Source organism: Schistocerca gregaria, chromosome 4 (genome assembly GCF_023897955.1).
Source record: "Schistocerca gregaria isolate iqSchGreg1 chromosome 4, iqSchGreg1.2, whole genome shotgun sequence".
NCBI lineage: Eukaryota > Metazoa > Arthropoda > Insecta > Orthoptera > Acrididae > Schistocerca > Schistocerca gregaria.
The window spans coordinates 339,948,796-339,966,303 of record NC_064923.1 but is presented as its reverse complement, the minus strand read 5'-3'; the positions used below and the strand labels follow the sequence as shown (position 1 = coordinate 339,966,303).

General features: G+C 42.1%; 1 protein-coding gene across 1 annotated transcript in view; it reads right to left on the bottom strand.

Moving 5' to 3' along the window:
- LOC126267720 (venom carboxylesterase-6-like) overlaps positions 1-17,508 on the bottom strand; it is a 106,801-nt gene that overhangs the window by 48,971 nt on the left and 40,322 nt on the right. The window contains exon 5 of the mRNA XM_049973022.1: positions 3,700-3,905. Within this exon, the coding sequence (XP_049828979.1) occupies positions 3,700-3,905 (206 nt within the window). The remainder of the gene's footprint in view (positions 1-3,699; positions 3,906-17,508) is intronic.

Below are 17,508 nucleotides of genomic sequence, written 5' to 3'. Positions count from 1 at the left end.
CCCCCATAAACAGACAAGAAAACATTAACAGCTGCCAAGACTCCGCTGAGAAAGTAAATATCTCCTGAGCAGCCTGGAACCTTCCACTTATCTAGAAAAAGCAACATTCCACCAAAGTATTATTTGTGCAGAGAACCGGTAGCTAAACGGTAAGCGTGACGGATTGTCAATCTTCTGGGCCCGGGTTCGATTCCCGGCTCGGTCGGGGAATTTTCTTCGCCCAGGGGTTGGGTGTTGTGCTGTTATCCTATCATCCTCATCGACTGCAGGTCGCCGAAGTGGCGTCAAATTGAAAGACCGGCATCTGGCGAACGGTCTGCCCGACGGGGGGCCCTAGTCATACGAATAAATAAAAAGTGTAAAAATTTATTCTGCAGTGGACGAATGTATGACGTTCATTATACTGGCCCCTTTTAGCCAGAGTTGCGGTGGTCTCTCGGTGTGTGGCATCTTGGCCGCTCGCACCCTGCCAGCGTTGAGCTGGGCAATACAGAACTCGTAAACGTCTACCTTAAGCAGCCGATTCACTGCCCCCCCATCCCCAACCACACCACTGAGCAGGTAGCCGACCATCTGTGTGTGGAAACATTGAGACTGCGGTGCCAGACGCTACCTGCCTGCACTGATGCAAGGAATAACAGATGAGGCAAAGGTCCGCCAGCAAATCGACGCACCCAGACTCGAGCACTACGAAATCGTCCACACAAAGGCAAACCACTCTATAGCGGTGATCGGCCTACTCGTCAGCCTGCCTTCACAGTCAGTTCCCAGTTCACTACCCCTGCTCCAAGTTGCCTTGTCTTTGGAAGACAATTTTTCTCTCTAAGGAGCTCCAGGCACTTGCCACCAGGGCTGCTGCTCCTTCCTACAATGAAGCCCATCCAACGTTCCTACACTACAACAAATACCAAACACAGAATTTGCAATTTACTACACACAACACACACACACACACACACACACACACACACACACACACACACACACACACACACACACACACACACACACACACACAGAGAGAGAGAGAGAGAGGAGAGAGAGAGAGAGAGAGAGAGAGAGAGAGAGAGAGAGAGAGAGAGAGAGAGAGAGAGAGAGAGAGAGAGAGAGAGAGAGAGAGAGAGAGAGAGAGAGAGAGAGAGAGAGAGAGAGAGGGGCGGGGGGGGGGGGGGGGGGGGAGGGAGGGAGGAAGGGGAATTAACATGTATCTGCAATATCTGGTATCACCCATATATTAGCATCAAATATTTGTTAACCATCAGAAAAAATTCCATCAGTTGCAATGATATACCAGGTGTAGAAGTACGAAACTGGAATTTGGTTGCAAATAATTACACGTCTGTTTGAAACTGAAACAATATTTTATTCAAACTAGCCTCCATTGATATTTATACATTTCTCTCACTCTTCAGCTGGTTATGAATGCCACGCCAAAAGGAACAGTTGTTGGATGTTGAAGGGAACCAGTGAGCGAGCCATTTTCGCATTTTCGGACATTTTCATACGAATTTCAGCGAAAGCGCGTCTCATTGGTGCAAATGGACGATCATCGGAAGGAGACAAGTCTGGAGATAAAGTAGCATGCCTTAGTATTTTCCAACTGAACGCCTCGATCGTCTCCCTGGCCCGCTTTGCTGCGTGTGATGGGGCGTTATCTTGGAGCAATACGACTGTGTTGCCTTCTTTCATATTCCTGTCGGTTTTCACGTAATGCTTGATTGAAATTCATCATTTGCTCCTGGTAGCGATCAGTGTTAACGGTTTCTCCAAGTTTCAGCAGCTCATAGTAGATGACACCCTTCTGATCCCACCAAACACAGAGCATTGACTTCTTTCCAAAGCGATTTGGTCTTGCAGTGGATGTCGATGGATTGCCTGGATTCACCCATGATTTATGGCTCTTAGGATTCTAGAAATATAACTTTTTCATCACCTGTCACTATTCGATGGAGAAACGACTTTCTTTTCTATCTGACGAGAAGCACTTCGATTTGCTTTCTGTCTTTCTTTCAGTTCATGCGGAACTTATTTTACCACTTTCTGTACGTTCCGCATAGCTTTCAACCGAAGAGAAACGCTTTCTGCGTCACATTCAAGTGTTCCGCGAGTTCCTGTTGAGTTTCAGTGCTATCTTCATCCAGCAAGGTCTTCAATTCGTTGTCTCGAACTTCTTCGGTGGTTTCGCACACTCGTCGTTTCTCACGTCAAAACCACCAAATCTGAATGTTTTGAACCACTCTAAACACTGTTTTCCCTAACTACATGTTTGCCGAAAGCTTCGACAAGCATTCGATGTGATTCTGCAGCAGAACAAATGATTACAGGAAACCGATGCTGTCCGCAAATCTTAGTTCGTAGACACAAAACTCGCCATGTTTGTGAGTTTGAAACAGACACCGATCTATCGAACTTGCGTTACATGTGTTTTGACATTCGTCATCAGCCGTTACAGGTAACAGATGGCGCTGCAGACGCGGTCTCACATGCCCTACACTGACGACTAGCACCATCTATAGGGAAATTCCGGTTTCATACTTCTACACCTGGTGCATCTCAGGCTTTTATACTTCTTGGCCCAATCATTTAGATAAAGTTAAGTCTTGCCGAAGAAAGAACTTTGTATTTGGCTTCAGAACGAAAATTTTCAGAGCAGATATTTTACATTATTGCTGAATGGAAAATTAGCCATGAAATTCAGTATTAGATGGCTCCGAAAACCAATCCTCATTTGCAGGTATCTTTTACCTGGCCAATTTCTCATATGCTGAATGTCTTCAAACCCTTACTAATAATATTTGTTTAAATATTCTTATTATTCAGTTAGAGCTCCATATTTTTAAAACAGTACTTTAATTATTTTCCTTTATTTCAGGAACTTTAATATATATGTGGTGAGTGATACATAACTGATAGCTAATGTAAAATTCAAGACTAAGCTGCCATTGAGTCACAGTTACTGCTGAAGTAAGACGTAATGCTAACGCCGGCTGATGCACGAAGTCACGTGTCCAGTAAAGGAAGGCTACGACATTCATCTGCAAAATTAGCCGAGGAACGTTTTCGAATATATTGTCCCTGGCTATCTACGTATGCACAAATTGTAAAACAAATGTTACAGTTATTTCTTCCTAGAAGTGACAAACTATATACGAGTATTTTACTGGATATCTGGCAGTCCGACGAAAGGAAATTTAACTTCAAAGAAGCCTGCTTATTGGTACTTTGTTGAATGACTGCCACTAGTCAGCAGTAACATTTCTTTAAAATATCTGATAATCTACGAGTATACGTATTAGGTTTGAGTGCCGCAGAAACTTTGAAAGCAACGATTTTCTGACTTCGCACTACACTCACACGTGTTCAAAGAAGCCGTTTTTCAAAATCAGGTACTTCCCAGACAGCGAAATTATTGTTTCTATGTTTCTGTTATTTCTAAGTGGCTTCTGCTACTGTACATTTCTAAACTATATCTCCATCACTACCTCAATCAACGTGAGCAATCATGGAAAGAAGTCTGAATATTGCTTCCAGATTCTTCACTTCCATTCCCGTGGGAACCGACGACACAACCCAACGTCAGTTTTCCTTCCATTCTGGTATGATTGCGAATCGTCAATACTCATATCAATACAGCACTTTAAGGCCAGCTATCCAGTTCCTACGAAATTTGTCCTGCATGTCGCTTAAACGAGTACGCACCAGGATCTTGGGTATCTGGCGCACCAGCTCCTCGGCAGAGGTCTTGAGCAGGCAGTCAAGCAAGAGCTCGCTGTCCTTCAGCTGCTTCTTGCGGCAGCCCACCAGCTCGCCCAGGCGGAAGGCGCGGCGACGGGCCTCCACCGAGGATACCTGCGCCCACGGGCTGAGCGCCGTGCCGGAGATAGATATGGCACCCTGGAACTTGCCTGCAACAGGAGACGACTCTCATAAAATATAAACACACACACACACACACACACACACACACACACACACACACACACACACACACAATTATAATACCTCCTTAACCTGATTAGCCGTTCATTGTGGGCTCCCTACTTTTGAAACGGTAGCCGTCTGAAATCATCGGGCCGACGATTTGTCCCTGAGCGCTGCCTGGCGTACCACTCGCTATCTCCCATCAGTTGTATTAGAGGCGGCTCAAGTTACAAATATAATCACTCCATCCTATGTCTTAACCACCACATGTACTACAATCAACCACACCCGCCCAACTTTCGCTGGGCCGCTGATGTCCCAGAAGTCGAGCCGTGTATTACGTCGAAACTTCAAGTAAATGTATTAGAAAATCCGGGCCACAATCTTTAGACGCACTGATCTGTGTTTCCGTCACACAGAGTAACTCTTGATGGAAAACTAACATGGAATGCGCACCTCTTCATCTTAGAACGTGACGCCCGAAACCCACTAAAAATGGTTCAAATGGCTCTGAGCACTATGGGACTTAACTTCTGAGGTCATCAGTCCCCTAGAACTTAGAACTACTTAAACCTAACTATCCTGAGAACATCACACACATCCATGACCGAGGCAGGATTCGAACCTGCGATCGTAGCGGTCGCGCCTTACCGGACTGTAGCTCCTAGAACCGCTAGACCACCCAGGCCGGCGAAACCCACTAAAACTCCTCCAACTACTAACACGGCACACCTGAGACCTTGTGCCACTGTTGTCAGCCGCAAATTCCTAATCCACCCAATTCTAATTTACGCCAGTAAATCCTAGAACTCCACCTTTCCTAAACGCAAAAAAAAAAAAAAAAAAAAAAAATCCTGAAAATAACGTTGACACAACCTCAACTTCCATATCCGCCTACCTTTGCCAGTTCGCATCCTATCCGATTTACCATACAACCTATCCACTCTTCACCAATCTGAGTCTCCTTATTGCTCCACTATTTCCATATTCCACTCTCCATGCACCTCCATGAGTCATCCATCCTCTACTGCCTGAACTGTAACCACTCCCCACTACCTAACAATGAAACATGCCCCGACATATACCCTGTCTTCCAGTCACAAACAACGTTCCAACTTCATCCTCTCCCTTTCCTCCCTCCTTAATCATCCTCCTCGAAAACTGTTGGTTGCTTCCTTCAGTTCCAAGGGGCCTCATTGTCTTATTTATTCAGTTTTCACCTATTATTATTATTATTATTATTATTATTATTATTATTATTATTATTATTATTATTATTTCTTATCTCAGACGTTATGTCTGGTCAAAAGTAGAAAGTGACGCGGACCTTGATCAAGCGTGACTTCCTCTTCACTGTATGATATGTTATATTGCATTTAGGAACTTTCTGGTAATTGAACATGTATCAATAATTACGGATTTCTGTAGTTGTATATATAAGTTTGGATGTATCTGTATTGCATTGATGTACTGGTGGATATTGTGTGGTATGACTCCTGTAGTTGATAGTATAATTGGTATAATGTCAACTTTATCCTGATGCAAATATCCTCGACTTCGTCAGCCAGTTGGATGTATTTTTAAATTTTTTCTCCTGTTTTCTTTTGTATATTTGTTGTATTGGGTATGGATATTTCGATTCGTTGTGTTAATTTCTTCTTTTTATTGGTGAGTATGATATAAGGTTTGTTATGTGGTGGTGTTTTATCTGTTTAATGGTTCTGTTCCAGTATAATTTGTATTCATCATTCTCCAGTACATTTTGTGGTGCATACTTGTATGTGGGAACGTGTTTTGTAAGTTTTTGTTGTAAGGCAAGCTGTTGATGTATTATTTTTGCTACAGTGTCATGTCTTCTGGGGTATTCTGTATTTGCTAGTATTGTACATCCGCTAGTGATGTGATCTACTGTTTCTATTTGTTGTTTGCAAAGTCTGCATTTATCTGTTGTGGTATTGGGATCTTTAATAATATGCTTGCTGTAATATCTGGTATTTATTGTTTGATGCTGTATTGTAATCATGAATCCTTCCGTCTCACTGTATATATTGCCTTTTCTTAGTCATGTGTTGGATGCGTCTTGATCGATGTGTGGCTGGGTTAGATGATACGGGTGCTTGCCATGTAGTGTTTTCTTTTTCCAATTTACTTTCTTCGTATCTGTTGCTGTTATGTTATCTAAAGGGTTGTAGAAGTGGTTATGAAATTGCAGTGGTGTAGCCGATGTATTTATATGAGTGATTGCTTTGTGTATTTTGCTAGTTCCTGCTCGTTCTAGAAAGAATTTTCTTAAATTGTCTACCTGTTCATAATGTAGATTTTTTATGTCGATAAATCCCCTTCCTCCTTCCTTTCTGCTTAATGTGAATCTTTCTGTTGCTGAATGTATGTGATATATTCTATATTTGTGGCATTGTGATCGTGTAAGTGTATTGAGTGCTTCTAGGTCTGTGTTACTCCATTTCACTACTCCAAATGAGTAGGTCAATATTGGTATAGCATAAGTATTTATAGCTTTTGTTTTGTTTCTTGCTGTCAATTCTGTTTTCAGTATTTTTGTTAGTCTTTGTCTATATTTTTCTTTTAGTTCTTCTTTAATATATGTATTATATATTCCTATTTTTTGTCTGTATCCTAGATATTTATAGGCATCTGTTTTTCCATCGCTTCTATGCAGTCGCTGTGTTTATCTAATATGGAATCTTCTAGTTTAGTGTGTTTTCCCTTGACTATGCTACTTTTCTTACATTTGTCTGTTCCAAAAGCCATATTTATATCATTGCTGAATACTTCTGTTATCTTTAGTAATTGGTTGAATTGTTGATTTGTTGCTGCCAGTAGTTTTAGATCATCCATGTGTAGCAAATGTGTGATTTTGTGTGGGTATGTTCCGGTAATATTGTATCCATAATTTGTATTATTTAGCATGTTGGATAGTGGGTTCAGAGCAAGGCAGAACCAGAAAGGATTTAATGAGTCTCCTTGGTATATTCCACGCTTAATCTGTATTGGCTGTAATGTGATATTATTTGAATTTGTTTGGATATTAAGTGTGGTTTTCCAATTTTTCATTACTATGTTTAGGAACTGTATCAATTTAGGATCTACTTTGTACATTTCCATTATTTGTAGTAACCATGAGTGGGGTACACTATCAAAAGCTTTTCGGTAATCAATGTATGCGTAGTGTAGCGACCTTTGTTTAGTTTTAGCTTGATATATCACCTCTGCATCTATTATCAGTTGCTCTTTACATCCTCGTGCTCCTTTGCAACAGCCTTTTTGTCGTTCATTTATAATTTTGTTCTGTGTTGTATGTGTCATTAATTTCTATGTAATGACTGAAGTTAATATTTTTTATATTGTTGGTAGGCATGTTACGGGGCGGTATTTAGCTTGGTTTGCCGTGTCTGCTTCATCTTTAGGTTTCATATAAGTTATCCCATGTGTAAGTGTATCAGGGAATGTGTATGGGTCTGCAATGTAACTATTAAATAATTTAGTTAGATGTGAGCGTGTTGAGGTGAACTACTTTAGCCAGAAATTTGCTATTTTATCTTTTCCAGGGGCTTTCCAATTGTGAGTAGAATTAATTGCTTTGGTGACTTCATGTTGCAAAATTATCACTTCAGGCATTTGTGGCATCATCTTGTATACGTCTGCTTCTGCTTCTACCCACCGTGCATGCCTGTTATGTTGTACCGGGTTTGACCATATGTTGCTCCAGAAGTGTTCCATGTCTTATGTTTGGTGGATTGTCTATTTTAATGTGTGTGTTATCTATTGACTGGTAAAATTTCTTTTGGTTTGTGTTGAATGTTTGGTTTTGTTTCCTTCTATTTTCACTTTTTTTGTATTTCTAAGTCGTTTGGCCAATGCTTTTAATTTCTGCTTCTTTTCATCTAATTGCTCTATCGCTTCTTGTTGTGAGATTTTACCTAACCTTTTTCGTTTTTTCTGACATTTCATGTCTTATAAATTGTGTTAGCTGCCCAATGCCTTTTCTCAGTTTTTCTATTCTGATCTGTATCCTGTGTTACCATGCTGGTTTTGTGGGTTTCTTCTGTGTGTTGGTTGGTTCTGATCTCTGCCTAGTGTGTATATTTAGTGTAGTGAGTGCTCCTATATAAGCCAGTAGTTGTAACTTCCATAGTTGTGTTTTCATTTATTTTGTTGTGTATGATTGTGTTGATAGTTTTTATTGTTGTTTCAACTTGTGGGTTATTTGGCAGTCTATGCAAGAATGGTGTAATGTCTTTATTTGTGTCTTTGTATTCTATATATGTCAGCTGAAATTTTTCTTCTATATCTAACATGTGTGTCACTTCGTGTTCTATTTGTACTTGTTCTAGTGGCAGTCTTAAGATTTCGTTTTCCTCTGATTGTTTAATTGATGTGTGTTGTTCTTTGTTTGTTTGCTCTGGAATGTGAGAGTCCGTTACTGTATTTTTTTCTTCTTCAGACTGTACATTATTTTGTTCCAGTATTTGTTGTACTTGTTGTTTGATGTTTTCTAATTCTGACTGGGGGTATCCTGTTATTTTTGATTATTACACGGATCTGATCAGCTAGTCGTCGTTCTGTTAAAAATTTTAATTCTGGGTATCTGGTAATAAATGTTGTGCATCTTGTGATCTGTATCCAGTTGTGTTGGTTCCTAGGTTTGTTGCTTGGTAATAACAGAACATGAGGTGTCGATTAACTTCATCTGACCATCTCATCCTCTGTCTGTTTTCCTTCTAGGGTGGTTGCAGGAAGCATATCCTGCAAAACACCTCTATTTGGATTTAAATCATTTTCCAGTTGGCTAGCAGTGTCGTTACCGTTGTGGGCGGGCATAGGGTTAAAGCGTCGTCCCAGACCATGACGGCGCTTGTCCGAGGCTTTAGTTGTGTCCTGAACCAACCATTCACACTAAAAGGGGGGTTAGCCCTATTAGTGCTTTGTTCTTTTTGTCGCCTTTTACGACTGGTAGAACATACCGGAGGCCTATTCTTTTCCCGGGCCTCCACGGGGATATTATTATTATTATTATTATTATTATTATTATTATTATTATTATTATTATTATTATTATTATTATTATTATTATTATATTTTGCACCACTAGAATCATTACCAAAGCGGCATCGACATCACTGATTTCATTTTAAATATTGTGTAAAGTATTCCAAAGAAGGTGATAAAGTTTTTTCACCGACGCATATTTATAAAAACGTTTATGTTTTCCTACCTTTTACATGTATTGAAACTAGTCAAATCCGCGTGCAGCCCAGCTCCTCGTGGAGAATTTAAATAACTTTTAAAAAGTTTAGTAATCAAAGAGTACTGTGTACAGTAGCACTGTCCAAGCCATTTAGATGACTATTATGCTGTTGTTGAAAGACAATTAACCAACTACCGGTCAACCGCAGTCAATCCGCGTGCAGCCCAGCTCCTCGTGGAGAATTTAAATAACTTTTAAAAAGTTTAGTAATCAAAGAGTACTGTGTACAGTAGCACTGTCCAAGCCATTTAGATGACTATTATGCTGTTGTTGAAAGACAATTAACCAACTACCGGTCAACCGCAGGCGCGCCACAACCTATGACCACTCCACAAAAATGGTGGTTACTGTTGAGCTCCGTAGACGTTTGATGTGAAGCAAACGTGTATAGTGTGGTAAGGAAGGTCGCCCCTTCTCTCTGCAGTAGTTCTGTTTGCAGTCCCTCTCCCCATCAGCTCTCCAAAAAAAGTGTAGGCTCAGAATATTTCTTGTGACCCCCATATATGCTTGGGACATTACTGGCTTAGAACTATAACCCATTCTGCAGGAAGTCAAGCAGAACGGTGGAAGGTAATTAATTTTACTTCTGGTGTTGGCTGAGCAGGCAGATCTGCTCTGAATCTGTACTGGTGGAATGGATTGGTTTCCATGTACCCTGATTTCGCATGGATAGCGCTAAATACTAGGTGGCTATAATTACTGTGTAGTTATTCATGGAGGTCCATTGTGGGCTATAATTAGTGTACGGCAGCGAAACTTGGTGGCTACGTTAATGCGTTAATGCAGAACCGATTTACGTTGGGAAAAAAGTTGTTCCAATCTTGGCTACCAGGTGCAGATTTGGCGCTGTACGTCTGTGAAGCATGTATTCAAAAATTATGTAAGCAGTAGTTAATAATAAAAACATTAAGCCTTTCTCACTTGTGACCTTTTGCCCACATCCTGTTGCTAACCCATTACACATGGAAATATTTCTATACATCTCTTTCCCATTCTCAGAGCCAGATTTTCACCTGGTGGCCAAATTGGAGCTATTTTCTTGCTTAAGTTCGTTCCGCATTAACGCATCGAAATATCTACGACGTTTCGCCACCATACGGTAATTATAACCCACACTGGACCTCTTTGAGCAGCTGCACTTTAATTGTAATCACCCGATATCAACGGTAAGACGACTTGTCTGGTGTAGTGATAATACACAGTTTCATCGTGAATGTATGTATAAGTAAAAACCGTATGAAAATTCCTATAGTAGTAGACAAACGCGACGGGGACTAGAGGTGTTTAGAGGTATAGCTTCCGGTAAAGCTTCATTGCTCCGTATAGTCACGGCGGCTGTTTACTTTCTACATCTTCATACATTCCAGCAATTCACCGTATGGTGCATAGCGGATGGTGCCTTGTAGCACCACTAACCATTACCTTTCCTGTCCGCTAGCAAGTTGCGCAAGGGAGCAACGACTGTCTATATGCCTCTGTATGAGCCTTAATTTCTCTCATCTTACCTCTGTGGTCCTTTCACAAAATGAACGTTGGCGGCGGCAGAATCGTTCTGCAGTGAACTTCAGATGCCAGTATCCTAAATTTCCTCCACAGCGTTTCGCGACAAGAACGTATTCCCTCCAGAGATTTTTATCCGTAATACTCGCATGTTGATCGTATCTATCGGTAACGAATCTAGCAGCACCTTCTGAATTACTTCGATGTCTTCCTTCAGTCCGACATGGTGGAGACCGGAATCACACTAACGGTGTTCAAGAATGGGTCGCACTCTTGTTCTGTCCGCGACCTCGTTTGTAGATGAGACACTTCCCTGCAATTTTCTCAATAAATCGAAGTCCACCATCTTCATCATAACCAATGTTATGGGCTCGTTCCATTTCATATCGCTCTGCAGCCTAGCTCCTATGACATTTAATCGACGTGAATGTCTCAAGCAACGCGATACACCACTAATACTGTATTTAAACATTACAGGATTGTTTTTCTATTCATCTGCATGAACTTAATTTTTCCAAATTCAAGGAAAGCTGCCTTTTCTGTAAACGTAATAGAAATTCTGCACAACTCATCCTGTATCGTACAGTCACTGATCGACGATACTTTCGTATATGCTACAGCGTCACTAGCAAACAGTTGGAGATTTCTCCTAACCCATACGTCAGGTCATTTACGCATACAAATAGTAAGAGCGGTCTTATCATACTTCCGTGAGGCAAGCCTGATGAATACTTTTACTCATTTAAATTTTCGAGCCACTGACGTATCAGGGAATCTACGTTTGCTCGTACCTTCGCGAACACTCTGGAATGGAAATCTAGGAGTATGGAATCTGCCTGCCGTCCATCATTGTTTGGATGATATGCTGCTGGAGAAGGGCACGCTGAGTTTCGAGCGAATGAAAGTTTACTGCCTTTCTCACATGCCGCCGCCTCTAAAGCTGACCAGCTCGTTACTCCACTTTTCTGGCTAGTTGACTCAGGCTGAAGGCCACTTAATAAATAAGAAAAGAAAGCTCATAGCTCCTATCATTAGCACAAGATGTAACATTGAAACACCAATTAAATATGGAACAGATAGCAATACAGACCTGAGACACTCATCGTTCCTGTAACACAGGGTCCGGCAAAAAGACATCCCTTATTTTAAAAGGTAGTTACAAACACGAAGAAACAGAGAAAATACTTTCATTTATGATAAAAAAATACTATGCTATTTTACAACACTTGGTTTTAAAAATCATGCCTGGTAAATGGCGACCTCCATTGTTGGCAGACTGGCGAAGCCTTCCCCGGAAGTTCTTCGTGTAATTTCCGGTAGAATGGCATTCACTTCCTGGGTGATACCTCCTTACGCGCTCGCAGGGGAAGGGAGAGAAGTGGTTGGGGGGGGGGGAGTTTACACACGAACTTAAGTGCTCCCATAGAAAAAATTACAGTGTGATAAATTGGGTGCCCTTGAGGGCCAGGCTATGTCCCCCAACGAAGATAGAAGACGTCCATGAACGAAAAATCTATAGAGAACGCCGAGAGGTGTGTACTGTGACTCCGTATTGTTCAAACCCAACTCTTCCCTCTTCATGGTCCCCAAAAAACTTATTTAACTTCGATCTCTATCATGTGACAGTAGCAATTTGAATTAACCGTTACGATATCTTTGAAAAAAATAAATCCTCTGCGCCTGCTGAAAATAGCACATACACGGCTATCGATCGGTACTTTCTCCACATCATTAATCTCATCACAGCTCGCACAGAGGACTCTCCAAATAAGGGAGGCCTTTTTGCTAGACCATTTATAATAAAGAATACTCACGAACCTTCCTCGAGAATCAGTCTACTACTTTTGCCATTTTATTTGCTTAGGACCAAATTGAGGAGCAAACCAATAAGGTCATGGAACGAATCAGTAAATTAACATCAGAAAAGTTTATAATTAATAAAATAAAATTTACAAGAACCTTACGCGGACAAGCTGCTGAGTATATATCGGCGACTACATGGGGAGCTGGCGCCTCGCGCTAAGTGACGTCATTCAGTCCTGCTCGGTGCCCACGAGAAATACGGACCCCGCTACAAACTTGTGACGTCACACTAGTCGGCTTGCTCCCCACACTTTGCGAAACCTCAGCTCCTTGCAGGTTCCACGAAAAATCAATATGTAGTTGGTAAGGTGCCCGTCAAAGGTCTTAACTTTGTCTTGTGCTATCGAGAGCTTGCTTGCATTTAAATGCGCTGTCGAGAACTATTAAACTCGTCTGAAGCAGTCGCTCCCCGCCGGAGACGGGCCTCTTAAGACCTGCAGTGTCAAATGCTGTAAAGTACGCGCTACAGCCTATCTTTCACGTGGGCCTCGGTCCCGCCGAAGCCAATGGTTCCAGATGCTGGACAACGCGCCTTTCAGTACCAAGAAGTTTTATCCAGGTATACCAATACCAAAGATTCAGTCTACGTTCAAAAGTAACTATATACTCCTGGTATTCAAAAATCGACGTTTGGTCGTTTTCTATGCATCTATATACCTTTCATCCAATTGCGATGAAACTTTGCTGAGTTTTGCTCCATGGCCGTGGAGGTTTGTGTAGGGTAAGATCCCTCTACCACCACAGGGGCGGGAGCAAAAGTAAGTGGCATAGAAGCTAACGCACAAATGTCTGGAACAATTTCAATCACATTTTGTATATGCATGACTAGTGGTTTGTATAATCATTTTTATAAAAGTATTGTGGTGGTAATGTATCCCAACCATCGATGAGGACTGGTCGGAAGTGAAGACGTAAAAATATTCAGTGAACACTGATATTGGTATCAAAATCATAGTTTTCGAGGTCGGTGAACCTATTGGTGACGATCACGATAATGATCACCGGTACTGTTGGGAATATGTGCGGCGTTGGGGATGCAAAGAATGACAAATGGCGTCTCTCAGTGGCGCCTGAAGGAATTTGTTGGAAGTAGTGACATGTATCACATATAACCTGTGACAAATTTACTGTGGCAGGAAGACATCCCCACCACTTCCACGGGTGAGCGTTTCGGACATAAAAGCTGAACTTAGAAATGTCTGAAACAGTTTCTATCATACTAGGCATGAACATGATTAATTATTTGTTTGAAAATACTGTGATAGTAAGATACACCTACTACCGATAGGGATAATTGCGACCATGAGAAGGTGTGATACGTAAAAACGTCCAGAACGATCTTTTGGTATTTACTACCTGTAATTAGTTGACTAGGAATACTGATAAAGCGAGACGAGCAATCGATCTCTTATTTTTGTTCAGTCAAGTATATCGTGAGAATGACCATTGTAGCGAGCCAATAATTTTACCAGCGCGTTTCAGGGCCAAAGGCCACACCATACGGCTCGGTACCTCCCGGGAGGGTAGACTGCCGATGGCAACCTTGGAGAGAGCGAAGTGTAGCTCATACCCGTGACACATGGACAGTAGAACCGAGGGAAGAAACAAAGCTATCCCAACACATCCGTTTGCTCTGTTTGATTAAGTAACGAGCTTTAGCGCGAAGGCGTTTAAAGGTAACAAGGTTGGCAACGGATGCGTGCCTCTTGTGTTGCAAAGCTCGACGGCGATCGCGGATGACAATGGCCATACTCCACGACGGGACTTGCCGGCGGCGAAATGGTCCAGTTGAGCGCGTTATAGCAAGGCTAGCAGCGCCAACAGTCGCGTCAGACACGTCACATAGGACGTCATCAATACAGCCCGACAAAGAGGGATAAATAACGACCTGTGCAGTATATAGAGGCCAATCGGGCGTTGGAAAGACCAATGAGGTAACCTGTCCATCGGGGAGCGAGAGAATCAATGGGAAATGGTCACTATCATGAAGGTCGTCGTGTGGCGACCAGTGTAATGAAGGGAGGGGAGAGGGAGAAGAAAGATCAGTGGCAGATAAGGTACCATGACCAGCACTGAAATGAGCAGGGGAGCCATCTTTCAGAAGGCACGAGTCGTGGTCTGCAAGAAACTGGTCTATGAGAAGACCCCGTCTAGATGGAAATGCACTGCCTCACAAGGGATGATCAGCATTAAAATCCCCGAGGAGGAGGAAGGGAAGAGGAAGTTGCTTAAGAGGGGCAGTTAAGGCAGCAGGTGTAAAAGTCCTGTGAGGAGAGAGATAAAGATTGCAAACCGTAACCTCAGAGTACAGGTGGACCCTAACAGCAACCGCTTCCAATGTAGTCTCAATAGGAATCCACGTGCTAGCAACGTCCATACGGGCCAAGGTACAAACGCCACCAGAGTCCCGCAGGGGGCAGCCCCGATTTCGACAGAAAACACGGAACCCACAGAGGGTCGGTGAGTGATCATCAGTAAAATGAGATTCCTGTAGAACCACACAAGCTGCAGAGAAACGAAATAAGGGATTTCAACTTCGGAAAACGACGGTAATATCCATTACAATTCCACTGGATAACCACAGAAAGATGATTCAAATTGGGGTTGAAAAGGCTAAAGCCAGTCATGCCGCCTGGTTACCACCCGTCACCGACAAGGAGGGGACGACATCCATTAACGACAGGTCAGAATCAGTATGCGAAGGTGAGGATGGGACCTCTGGTGACATCAGAGGCTCCTTGTCCCGGGACTTTTGTTTCTTCTTCTTCTTCTCCTCCTCCTCCTCTGTTTGAGATCGAGGAGGGCTGTGCAGCACAAAGTAGCCAGCTGCAGCAAGATCGGGAATAGAAAGATCAGATGTAGAACTGTCTGGTATTTGTAACTCATATATTCAGACTTTGCTACAGTTACTGTACGGAAACAGTAACACGTTTATTTCATAGTTGTAATGATTATTAGTCAGTTCTGTTATAGAATATTCTGATGTTACGGAATCATCTAATTTTAAACATTGGTCTATTAATCCTAGAGCTTAAGCGAATTGATATCTGGTGCATTGCTGCACCTTTGAATTGTGTGATTTTGAGACATATTCAAGTCACGGATTATTTTCAGATGAATAGCAATGTATCCTAGCAGGAATGGTCAGTATTCAAGGATATGACGAACGATCATTCGAAGCAAAAAAGTTCAGTGAGCATGGGTTCTAAATTGCAGATCTTAAGTGCTATGGGCACGTTTACATCTTCGCTACTGTGACACACGCCTCTTGTACTGAAGAAGTGTTGATAGCTCTTAATGTATGCATTTTAGAGCTCATGTTTATTTGACATCTTTACTTCCAGTGATGGTTCAAATGGCTCTGAGCACTATGGGACTTAACATTTGAGGTCATCAGTCCCCTAGACCTAGAACTACTTAAACTTAACTAACCTAAGGGCATCACACACATCCATGCCGAAGGCAGGATTCGAGCCTACGACCGTAGCAGTAGGGTGGTTCCGGACTGAAGCGCCTAGAACCGCTTGGCCACAGCATCCGGCACTTCCAGTGACAATTCCTGTCATATCCCTAAGTAGAATCATCAGCTGTGCAAGAGAATGACAACGAAAGTTTGTGCCGTACCGTGATGAACCTAGACTTGCCGCATTATGCAAGCGGTCGCCTTAACTACTTTGCCTATCCGTGCACCACTCACGAGCACACCCAGACTTCCACATGCCGTTACTGCGTCACAACCTGTTCTCTTACACAGCTTATCTAATTCCCCTACAGAGGACGACATTTTAATTGATAGTCGCTGCGCGGTATCGTCGGATAAATACGGTATTGCAGTTCCTGTGATGTCAAGAAGAAAGATACAGTGTTAATTTGGACTTTCAATTAATGTGTCCACCCGTGCAGGATAATTAAATGTGTGCACTAGTACAGGTTGTGACGCAGGAACGACGACAAACACAGATTTGGGTCTGGACGTGAGTCGTGCAAATATAGCCAAAGGGACTAAGGTGGCCGTGCAAAGAGCAGGAAATCCGGTTTTGAGTCCCGGTCAGGCACAAATTTCCATTGTCATTCCTTTTGGCACAAATTTCCATTGTCATTCCTTTGTGCATTGTTCGTATTGGCAAGTGCAAATACATTTCATGTATTTTCATAACGGCTGTAGCCGCCGTAGTGCCTGTTCCTTCGGACATACAAACTTGTACAAAGGAACATTGCATGGTGGTTCTTAGCACAGGCCCTGCAGTATCGTGTATGTACCTGCATATTGACCATTCCATTCTTTGTGGACACCCTGTATTTGATGCAGATAATTATTCAAACTTTCTGGAAGTATTACAGGTGCGACCGTGTAACTTAGGTGATACTAGTGTAAGCCATTCGTCACCGTAGATGGGCCAATAATGATAACTATGACAAGTAAATTATCAGTTTAAGAATCTGAAACTTCCGCACTCCTCATCACGAGCAAAAAGTTTGCGGTTAAATTTGAAATGAAAATTACTGGAACAACCCTCTTTGTTCACCATAACTGGCACCACCATAGAAATGTGTAACTGAAAAAATTTGGATGAATTCAATATCTGAAGCTGTATGGAGTTGCACTTAGAAGGTGAGGCTAACAGAAACGTTGGGCAAAGAGCTACTACATCTAAAATGTATGCATTTCATCTATGAAACATGTGGCTACCGTCTGAGCACTTTTCATCTTGACGTTTTAATACAACAACACACAAACACACACACAAACAAACACACACACACACACACACAAACAAACACACACACACACACACAAACAAACACACACACACACACACACAAACAAACACACACACACACACACAAACAAACACACACACAAACACACACACACACAAACACACACACACAAACACACACAAACAAACAAACACACACAAACACACAAACAAACACACACACAAACAAACACACAC